Source organism: Acomys russatus, chromosome 29, assembly GCF_903995435.1.
Source record: "Acomys russatus chromosome 29, mAcoRus1.1, whole genome shotgun sequence".
NCBI lineage: Eukaryota > Metazoa > Chordata > Mammalia > Rodentia > Muridae > Acomys > Acomys russatus.
In genome coordinates this window covers 43,355,705-43,367,162 of record NC_067165.1, presented here as the reverse complement: position 1 = coordinate 43,367,162, position 11,458 = coordinate 43,355,705, and the positions used below count along the sequence as shown (strand labels likewise).

Here is an 11,458-nt window from a genome sequence, read left to right as displayed (position 1 = left end):
TGGCGTCCCCTCCTGGCTGGTTTCTGCAGCACATTATCAGAGACTTCAGGCCTTACGCAGGCTCGGGCTGGCTCAGGGAAACTTTGTGATGCCACCCAGGGCCCCATTTACATTATGCAAAAGCCCACCCGTTGGAGAGGGGGAGCCGAAACCTTTGGATTTAACCACAGGGCCACCTCTCAGGAAATCCACCTGGGATCTTTTTTTTCCTTCCTGCCCAAAAAAAAAAAAACCGCCCAGGATTGGCATTAAAAACAAATTCGGCCGATTTGTCTAAGCTGAGTTTGCATACATTTGTCTTCTGGCTGACGGGAGCAAACCCTGGATGACAAGGTTATATACCATGATTAGCGCACACTTGGATGATCTGAATACTGAGGCCACCAGCTCAAAGCTTGGCCTGAGGTTTAGTTCTGTAACTCTCTCCTGAGGCCAGCAGTACTGTCAGTGCCTCCGGTGACAGAGCTTTGGAGTTCAAAGTCAGCCTGGGCAACAGGGCAAGAGACTGCCTCAAAAACAAAATAAGCAAAAGTCAGCTCCCTTCCTGAGCCAGGTGAAGCCAAGGCACTAGAGCAAGAACAGAAACCACAACTGTCCAGAGGCGTGGGGGGTGGGGGAGGTGTCTCAGTGGACCACCTGGTTTGCATCCGCGTCCTGGCCCTGCCCAGTTCCTGAGAGACCACGGGCCCTGAAGGCCAACAGCGTTTCAACCAGTGGGCTCCAGTCCCACCCCTTTCATGGGCGTGCAGTTATGAAGCGTTGGGGCAGCTGCCCTTGGTTCGCTGTATTGAAGCAGGCCGCCTTGTCAGAAGCGAGCTCAGCCATGCTGGGCGGGGGGACATCTGGCCAGCATGTTTTTCTGGACAGCTCACCTGGTCAGCCTGCAGCTCCCCATTGCTTACTGCTGGGCTTCCAGCTGCCACAGGGCAGCATCCTCTCAAGGTTTCAGCCTGCCAGGGGACTTCCTCCTTGCAGGCCTGTTCTCTCTCCATGCTGACTGTCTGCAGGTGAGACACAGACCCCAGGTGACAAGTTGTGACAGGTGAGTAGGGGCCACAGGGCCGTCACCTGCTGGGTTGGAGATGTGTCAGTTTGGTGCAAGAGTACATGAGGCCCTGGGTCTAACCTCCAGCACCACATCAGCTGGATTTGGTGACTTAATACCCTAGTCCCTGTCAGAAGTTCAAGGTCATCCTCAGCTACATAGTGAGTTCGAGGTCAGCCTAGGCTAGAAACCCTGTCAAAGAGAGATACTCTCACTTAGTGGAGCACAAGGGCTCTTCTGTTTGTTTCTAGGCTAGCCAGAGTGTTCTCTACCAATCTCCAAGGACTGAAGTCAAGCTGATGGCTGAGCAAGGCTGTCTACTCTAATCTACTTGCTTATTTATATTGCAGTGTGCTATTTTGTTCTGTATATCATTATTTATACCTCATTGTGTTCTTTTTTTAATTATTTTTATTTTATGTGCATTGGTGTTTTGCCTGCATGTATGTCTGTGGGTGTCAGATCTTGGAGCTATAGACAGTTGTGAGCTGCCGTGTGGGTGCTAGGAATCGAACCCGGGTCCTCTGGAAGAGCAATCAGTGTTCTTAATTGCTGAGCCATCTCTCCAGCCCCAGTGTGTTCGTTTACTTTTGCTGTTAGAAAGGGCTGTGACTCCACTTGAGTCTCCTGGCTTTTCTCCAACTGGCAAATGGAGTCCCCTTGGCTTTTCTTTTAAAGATGGCTGCTTGCCGTCTATGTAGGCCTCATACTGGGAAGGGAGGTCCAGAGTGCTAGCACACTGGGCTCTGAGATAGCCTGCACATATTGACCACCTGACTGTTGGCCAGGACGTAGGATGCTGGCCTGTGAGGACCAAGCCCAAGAGCTGCAGATAGGAGGGAAAACTTGGGCTTGGAAGCCAGGTTTGCGGGATACAGAAAACTGAAGGTCTCCATGTTCAAGGGTACTGAGCCTCTGCATAGGGCCAGAGGAGGGCATGAGTGACCCAAGCAATGCAGGAGGCTTCCAAAGGCAGAGATCTTCATGACAGGTTGAGCCATGTCCTCAGCACTGTGTCCCTGCTGACAGCCATTACCAACACAGAGAACTCAGCCTAGGTGGAAACATGTGAGGCAGGTGGAACGGTTAATTTTACATGTCAGTTTGGCCAAGAGATGGCACCTAGGTACCGTCTCAATGTCAGTTTAGATGGTGCTGTGAAGTAAGGTTTTCATGTGATTAACGTTTAAATCCATAGGCTGGCTAAAAGAGGGTGCCCATGGGCAGCAAATGGGCCTCCGACAATTCATCTAAGGCCTTCAGAGACAAGACTGAGGTCCTGGTAAGGATTACAGTACCCAGGCGTCCTCGGGTGCAGCACACTGTCCAGCCTCCTGGCTAGCCCTACAAGCTTTGAACTGAAGAACTCCCACAGTCATGTGGGCTAGTTCCGTAAAGTAAACCTCTGTGTGTGTGTGTGTGTGTGTGTGTGTGAGAGAGAGAGAGAGAGAGAGAGAGAGAGAGAGAGAGAGTTGGAGGGGGGGAGGGAGAAGGAGGGAGAGAGAGGGAGGGAGGGAGAGAGAGAAGAGAAAGAGGGGGGGGAGAGAGAGAAAATGTTTAAGTATGTGAACCCTGTTTCTTTAGGGCAGGCTTCTTAAATTTTTGCATTCATGGCAAATTTTACCAGAAAAATGTTTTTTGAAGATTTATTTTATTTTTTACAGTGTGTCAGTATTCTGCCTACAAACATGTCTGGGTAACAGGTACATGCCTGGTTCCCAAGGAGGCCAAAAGAGGGCATCAGGTCCTCTGGAGTTACAGATGGTTATGGATTGCCACGTGGATGCTGGGAACTGAACCCTGGACCTCTGAGAGAGAGCAGTTAGTGGTCATTCTCGAGACCCTACCTCCAATACAGGGTTTCTCTGTGTAGCCTTGGCTGTCCTGGACTCTCTGTAGACCAGGCTGGCCTCAAGCTCACAACGATCCACCTGCCTCTGCCTCCCCAAATGCTAGGATTGAAGGTGTGTGCCACCACCACACAGCTTTACCCTCAAAATTTTAACTTGACTTTAGGTATTCAAAATAGGTAGATATTTGGGCTTGGTGGTGCACACCTTTAGTACTAGCACTCAGAAGGCACAGACAGGTGGATCTCTTGTTGATTTCTAGGCCTGATCTATATAGTCCCGGGCCAGGCAGGGATATGTAGTGAGACTCTGTCTCAAAAGAAGAAAGAGGGACTGGAGAGATGGCTCAGAGGTCAAGCTCACTGATTGTTCTTCCAGAGGTCCTGAGTTCAATTCCCAGCAACCACATGGTGGCTCACTACCATCTATAATGTGATCTGATGCCCTCTTCTGGCCTGCAGATGTACATGCAGACAGAGCACTGTATACATAATAATAAATAAATCTTTTTTCTTTCTTTCTTTCTTTTTTTTTTAATTTATGTGCATTGGTGTGAGGGTGTCAGATCTTCGAGTTACAGACAGTTGTGAGCTGCCATGTGGTTGCTGGGAATTGAACCCGGGTCCTTTGGAAGAGCAGGCAGTGCTCTTAACCACTGAGCCATCTCTCTAGCTCAATAAATAAATCTTAAAAAAAAAAAAAAAGAAGAAGAAGAAGAAGAAAGAACAGGGTGCGGTGGCACACACCTTTAATCCCAGCACTCTGGAGGCAGAGGCAAGTGAATCGCTATGAGTTCGAGGCCAGCCTGGTCTACAAAGCGAATCCAGGACAACTAGTGCTACACAGAGAAACCCTGTCTTATAAAACAAACAAAAACAAAAAGAAGGAAAGACAAAACAAAAAAGACTAAAACATTGCATATTAATAAAACAAATGTATTTGTTTATTTTTATACAAATCTCAGCTTAATATTTGGCATTTCTGGGCCCAGAATTTTCTTCAGAGTTAATTGATATGTTGATTGCTGAGAACACTACTTCAAATATATAGTATAAATGACAAGACTATGCTTAGAGCCATTTCAGAAATTATTGGAAATTCTGTGCCAATTCCACACCAAAAATTCATTGAACAACTTATTAGGAATTTTGTTTTGTTTTTTGAGACAGGGTTTCTCTGTAGCCTTGGCTGTCCTGGACTCGATTTGTAGACCAGGCTGGCCTTGAACTCACAGTGATCCACCTGCCTCTGCCTCCCGAGTGCAGGGATTAAAGGTGTGCGCCACCACCACCTGACCAACTTATTAGAAACGGAATGCAGCAGGTCAAATAGCCCTTTAGTTAATGCAGCATCCTGTGTGATCCAATTGAAGAGATGCTGATTGGACACTTATGTGCTACAGAACCGCAGCGGCCAAGAATGAAGGGTTCTTGTTTTCCTTTCTTAAACCATCATGTTCCTGTGAGAGCAGACAGCTTTGTACACACAACAACAAAGACCCTGTACTTGGTAATGTGTGATAGTCGCAATTCTGAGACCCCGAGCTGAGGTCTTTCAGGCTGGTGCAGACTTGGACAGAGACCTCAGTGGTTCCCTTCTGCCCCCAAAGCCTGGGATGCAGGAGGCAGAGGGTCCTGGGAGCTTTAACCTTCTCACCGGGCTTTCCCTACAGACCCGACAGCTTCAATGGCCATGGCTACCACCTCTTCCAGGCCATGCGGTTCAGCGTTGAGGAGATAAACAACTCCACAGTCTTGCTTCCCAACATCACCCTGGGGTATGAACTGTACGACGTGTGCTCAGAGTCGGCCAATGTGTACGCCACCTTGAGGGTGCTTGCCCTGCAGGGGACTAGCCACATAGAGATGCAGAGAGACCTTCACAACTGTTCCTCCAAGGTGGTGGCACTCATCGGGCCTGACAACACGGACCACGCTGTCACTGCTGCCGCCCTGCTGGGCCCCTTTCTGATTCCCTTGGTAAGCTGAGCCTCAGAGATCCCCTCATACAAATCTAGGGTGGAAGGGAACGGGAGCTGCCATCCTGTCTGAGGCTGAGCTGCCCCCTTCATCTCATCCCTGCCCTCTAGCCAAGTGCAGGCATCCTGTCCACCATTGCTACTGCCCAGTCTTCTTACCCCAGGCATCTTTGGGAAACCCTGTCCTTTTAATTTTTGTTTAGTTTGTTGTCTTTGTGTTTTTTGTTTTGTTTTGTTTGAATTTTTTAAGGTTTATTTATTACATATACAGTGTTCTGCAGCCCCTGTTGTTGTTTGGATATTTGAGACAGGGTGTCTCTGTGTAGCCTTGGCTGTCCTGGACTCACTCTGTAGACCAGGCTGGCCTCGAACTCACAGTGATCTGCCTGCCTCTGCCTCCCAAATGCTGGGATTAAAGGCATGCGCCACCACCGCCCAGCCCTTGTTTGTTTTGTTTTGAGGCAAGGTCTTACTACGGAGCTCTGGTTGACCTGGCTGGCCAGGGTTTTCTCTGTGTAGCCTTGGCTGTCCTGCACTCACTTTGTAGACCAGGCTGACCTCAAACTCACAGAGAGCCACGTGCTTCTGCCTTCTGAGTGCTGGGATTAAGGCCCACACCACCACTCCAGGCTCCCTGTCCTTTTGAAAGTGTTGCCACCCAGTTGCACATTCTCTGTGCCTGCCATCCATCCAAAGCCTCCATTGCCTTTGGTACCCAACAGCCTTTGCCTCCCACCCCAGATGCCCAATCACCTGCCAGCGGGCATGCGTTCTTCCTTGCTCTTCAGTGGTGGCTCTGTGCTGCCCCAAGCCTGGCCCTGCTGTGCTCAGCAGTCTGTCTAAGCAGGTCTCCTCTATAGAGGGACCCCTCTTCTGGGTCCCCGTCCTCATGTGCCCCTTGTCCCTGACCCTCTTGCGCTTCCTAGTCTAGCTTGTTTCACGCTCCTGCTTGTGCCTCCGCCTTAGTCTCTGTCTTCACCTGTGCCGTCTAGATCTCCAAATGCCCACTTGTCATCCCTGGACCCCACGTGACCCTTGTGACATGCCTGGCCACTCCTTGTATGGCACTGTCCTTGGCATTCTTGTTCCCCACTCCCCCTGCCACTGGTCCTCTCCCTGGGTCTCTGGGGAGGGGCCCTTTGCTTCCTGCCCCTGAGGCATCTGGTATTTCCCATGTCCTGTCTTCTCTCCCATTCCTGGCAGGCCCAAGACCACGCATTCTGACTGCTGACCATGTGTCCCTCACCCATGTCCCCCACCAGCAGCTCTGTGCTGAGCCCATTTCCCTTTAAGCCTTGTCACGGCCCACACAACCCACCCAGGCTTTCACTGCCAGTGTTTGGATCATCACCATCAAAGTCTAGTTTCATTTCAGAGCCTGTCTTTTGGCTGGGAGGTGGGAGGCAGAGGCAGGCGGATCTCTATGAGTTCGAAGTCAGCCTGGTGTACAAAGAAGTCCAGAACAGCCAACGCTACACTGAGAAACCCAGCCTCAAAAAAACAAACCAGGCTGGGCGTGCTGGCGCACGCCTTTTAATCCCAGCACTCAGGAGGCAGAGGCAAGCAGATCACTGTGAGTTTGAGGCCAGCCTGGTCTACAAAACGAGTCCAGGACAGCCAAGGCTACACAGAGAAACCCTGTCTGGAAAAACAAAAACACAAACAAACAAAAAATCCAGAGTTGTCTTTCATCTTTTTTCCTTTGGCTTTCTGAGACAGGGTCGAAGATTTTCCCTGGACTTACATTACAGTCCAGGGTAGCTTTGAACTCCAGATACTCCCACCTGTACCGCTTAAGTGCTGGGTAAATCATTCACCTTTTACAGAACACCAGCATCCCTAGTCCCTGCTCTAATCTTGAACCTTTCTAGCACGTTCTTCACTTGAATTAGAGACAGACTCCTCAAACTTGATCTGAACATGTCATTTCTTTTTTTCTTTTTTTTGGTTTTTTGAGACAGGGTTTCTCTGTGTATGTAGCCTTTGCTGTCCTTTGTAGACCTGGCTGGCCTCGAACTCACAGAGATCCCTGCCATGCTGTGCTGGGATTACAGGCGTGCGCCACCACACCCGGCTCTGAATATGTCATTTCTCAGGGCGAACCTTAGGACTCCCCACGGTGAGAGTTAAGGTCCCTAGCCCTGTCCTGCTCATGCCAAGGACCAGTAGCCAAGAGAGCATGGTCGTGGGCCATATTTAAAGCACACTGCCTATCAGGAGGTCTAAAACACCTGGCCTATCAGGCCGACTCCCCACACCTCTGAAACTCTCTAGAGAAGCGGGCCATCCTGGTCTACATCCTCCCTACACAGGAGGGCGCTGTGGGGAGGGGCAGACTTCAGTCACAGTTGCTGCTGCTGACCCCACTGAACGGAACCCCTCCCCGCAGATCAGCTATGAGGCCAGCAGCGTGACACTCAGTGCGAAACGGCAGTACCCGTCTTTTCTCCGTACCATCCCCAGCGATAAGCACCAGGTGGAGGTGATGGTTCAGCTGCTGCAGACTTTTGGGTGGGTCTGGATCTCGCTCATCGGCAGCTATGGTGATTATGGGCAGCTGGGCGTGAAGGCACTGGAGGAACTGGCCACACCACGGGGCATCTGCATTGCCTTCAAGGACATTGTGCCTTTCTCTGCCCAGGTAGGTGACCCAAAAATGCAGCGCATAATGCACCACTTGGCCCAAGCCAGGACCACCGTAATTGTGGTCTTCTCTAACCGGCACCTGGCTAGAGTATTCTTCAGGTCCGTTGTGCTGGCCGGCCTGACTGGCAAGGTGTGGATTGCCTCAGAAGACTGGGCCATCTCCACGCACATCACCAACGTGCCTGGGATCCAAGGCATTGGGACAGTGCTGGGTGTGACCATCCAGCAGAGAAGTGTCCCTGGCCTGAGGGAGTTTGAGGAGTCTTACGTCAGGGCAGGAACAGGTGCTCCTAGGGCCTGTCCCGAGGGCTCCTGGTGCAGCGCTAACCAGCTGTGTCGAGAGTGCCATGGTTTCACCACATACCGCATGCCCACGCTCGGAGCCTTCTCCATGAGTGCTGCCTACAACGTGTACCAGGCTGTGTACGCTGTGGCGCATGGCCTCCACCAGCTCCTGGGATGTGCCTCTGAGACCTGTTCCAGGGGCCCAGTCTACCCCTGGCAGGTAAGAGATTCCAGCCAAGGGGTCTGCATCCAGAACATTCAATCCCGGCAATGGGGGTACAATATATGCTCTCCTGTTAGGGGTACGCTATCTACTGTCTGCTCTCCTCTTAGATACATCTCTCCCTTCTCCCACCCACCATGCCCCAGAGATGTCCAAGGCTAAAATGCCTACAAAAGAGTCTTTTATTAGAGGTTTCCTCTCAGGAGGCCGGTCAGGGGTCAAGGGAATTCCAATAAGGAGAGAGAACAGATTTCTGAGAAGGGTGGGTTGGAACCACCCGGGACAGAAGCACAGGCGAGCCCTGCTCGCTCCCTGGGCTGCTTGGGTCTGTGTGACCTATGGTGGCTTCAGGACATCTGTCTGTCCCAGCTTCTTCAGCAGATCTACAAGGTGGATTTTCTCCTACATAAGGATACTGTGGCCTTTGATGACAACGGGGACCCTCTGGGGTACTACAACATCATTGCCTGGGGCTGGAATGGGCCTGAGTGGGCCTTTGAGGTCATTGGCTCTGCCTCACTCTCCCCAGTTCACCTAGACATAAATAAGACAAAAATCCAGTGGCACGGGAACAGCAGTCAGGTAACGGGGACATGGTTGCTCACCTGGGGAGCCTGGGGTGGTGTGATGGCTGCCCCAGATGCCAGGCTGCCTGAGGTCTGCTCAGTCTTGCCATGTGTTATCAAGCAGGCGTCCTGCTGGATGGACCTCAGCTTCTCTGACCCTGGGGCTCTGCTCTGAGAGTGAATCTGGGGGCGGGCAGAGGCATGGGTATCTTCTTTCTGACACCCCCCCCCCCGACACCTGCATGAGCTGTCCCTTGACTTGGGCTCCTCTCTGTGATTACAAATCACTGTGGCTTGTTACAGGTGCCCATGTCTGTGTGTACCAGAGACTGTCTTGAAGGGCACCACAGAGTGGTTTTGGGCTCCCACCACTGTTGCTTTGAGTGCATGCCCTGTGACCCTGGGACTTTTCTCAACAAGAGTGGTGAGTGAACAGTGGGTGGGTGATCAGGGACCCAAGGACCCTAGAACCCCGGCTCTGGTTCCCTGGCCTGTCAGTTAGGCACAGGTTGGAGGACACTTGCCACTGGGCTGGATTCTGATTGGGTAGAAACAGCCATCTGGAAGCCTCAGACCTTTCAGAGCACACACACACACACACACCCGTCCCCCATCCTTCACCAGCTCCCACAGATAAATCTGGCCCTGAATGCAACCTCTTTATCCAAAGAGATACAACAGCTCCTCTGTGCCGTTCCGCTCCTGTGAAGCTGCTCCCTGTGCCAAGCACTCAGCACATGAATAGTTTGGATGAAATGTGGATACTAGCATGTCTGCAGAGAAGGAGCCGGTGTGCACCATTCATTGACTCCACGTGGAGAGCAATGACCTCAGCTTAGGGCTTATGCACACTTCTTTCCTTTTAATACCTCTGTAGTGATGGGAGTGTCTGCTGTCCATCACCAGAGAGTCAGGGCTCTGTGTAGCCCTGGCTGTCCTCGACTCACTTTGTAGACCAGGCTGGCCTCAAACTCACAGTGATCCATCTGCCTCTCTCTCCTGGGGAGGCTGGATTAAAAGGCGTGCCCCACCACACCTGGCCCCAGGATTCATCTTTTATTTATTTATTTATTATTTTATTTTATTTATTTTTATTTTTTTGGTTTTTCAAGACAGGGTTTCTCTGTGTATCCTTGGCTGTCCTGGACTCTCTTTGTAGACCAGGCTGGCCTCAAACTCACAACGATCTGCCTGCCTCTGCCTCCAGAGTGCTGGGATTAAAGGGGTGAGCCACCACGCCTGGCTCCAGGATTTATATCTTGAAGTGAAGCTCAGGAGGATCTGGCTAATGGGAATGCCTTCAGAAAGACAAAAGGGCCTTATCTTTAAAGCTGGCTGCTCTTAGCAACTCACAGCCTCGCTGGCCTGTGGGCAGAGCTACTAGCATAAAGCTCTCTGTGTTTGCGGACTCCCTTTGGGATCCCGAGCCATACAAAGCACAGACCTTCTGAGAGTGTGCTTAGCCTGGGGCTTGCTAAGCTCCTCTCTCTCACTAAGACTCCAAACGCCTGCCTGCCTGTGTGCAGCTCTCCCAGCTTCAGGAAGGGCCTCCCTTCCCCGGTCCTCCCCTTTCCTGATGCTCACCTGGCTCTGAGGAACCTTGTCTTCCCGTTCAGATCTTCACCTCTGCCAGCCCTGTGGGAAAGAAGAATGGGCCCCCGAGGGAAGCGCCAGCTGCTTCTCACGCACTGTGGAGTTCCTGGCTTGGTGCGAGCCCATCTCTTTGGTGCTGCTAGCAGCTAACACACTATTGCTGCTGCTGCTGGTTGGGACTGCCGGCCTGTTTGCCTGCCACCTTCACACGCCTGTTGTTAGGTCGGCCGGAGGCCGGCTGTGCTTCCTCATGCTGGGTTCCCTGGCTATGGGCAGTTGCAGCTTCTATAGCTTCTTTGGGGAGCCCACGGTGCCTGCATGCTTGCTGCGTCAGCCCCTCTTTTCTCTCGGGTTCGCCATCTTCCTCTCCTGCCTCACAATCCGCTCCTTCCAACTGGTCCTCATCTTCAAGTTTTCTACCAAGGTACCCACATTCTACCACACTTGGGCCCAAAACCATGGCGCTGGTCTGTTTGTCATTGTCAGCTCCGCGGTCCATTTGCTCATCTGTCTCATGTGGCTTACCGTGTGGACCCCAGTGCCCACTAGGGAATACCAGCGCTTCCCCCATCTGGTGATTCTTGAGTGCACCGAGATCAACTCTGTGGGCTTCCTTTTGGCTTTTACCCACAATACCCTCCTCTCCATCAGCACCTTTGCCTGCAGCTACCTGGGTAAGGAACTGCCAGAGAACTATAACGAAGCCAAATGTGTCACTTTCAGCCTGCTCCTCAACTTCGTATCCTGGATCGCCTTCTTCACCATGTCCAGTATTTACCAGGGCAGCTACCTCCCTGCGGTCAATGTGCTGGTGGGGCTGACCACTCTGAGTGGCAGCTTCAGCGGTTATTTCCTCCCCAAGTGCTATGTGATTCTCTGCCGTCCAGAACTCAACAATACGGAACACTTTCAGGCCTCTATCCAGGAGTATACGAGGCGAAGCGGCTCTACCTGATCCAGGGGACTGTCGGGGCGGGGCAGAACAGAAGCCTCTCTTGTCCTAAAGGTGGCAGATCCAGCGGGGCGGAGAGCCTGGGGTGTCTGGGGAAGCTCAGCCACGGCTTGCGATGTATAAGTCCACAGAAGAATCTAATGCAATAAAGATGGGAACTGTGTGTGTGGCTTCTTGACAGCTCTTCCGGTCTGGGGAGAGTTTGGGACAGCGCAGCACCTAGCGGGAGCCAGCGTCGAGCGCCGGGCTTGAAGTTGGTAGGCGACTCCAGAAATGAGAGCCAGCGCAGTTGGAATCAGGCCTGGCCCCGCCCCCTAGGC

General features: G+C 52.0%; 1 protein-coding gene across 1 annotated transcript; it reads left to right on the top strand.

Moving 5' to 3' along the window:
• Positions 1 to 715: 715 nt before the first annotated feature.
• Tas1r1 (taste 1 receptor member 1) lies at positions 716 to 11,141 on the top strand. The gene is made up of 6 exons (XM_051171662.1): positions 716 to 1,042; positions 4,568 to 4,874; positions 7,263 to 8,024; positions 8,397 to 8,609; positions 8,897 to 9,017; positions 10,210 to 11,141. The coding sequence occupies exons 1-6, from the start codon at positions 852 to 854 to the stop codon at positions 11,139 to 11,141; spliced, it is 2,526 nt and encodes an 841-aa protein (XP_051027619.1). The 5' UTR covers positions 716 to 851.
• The last annotated feature ends 317 nt before the right edge of the window (positions 11,142 to 11,458 follow it).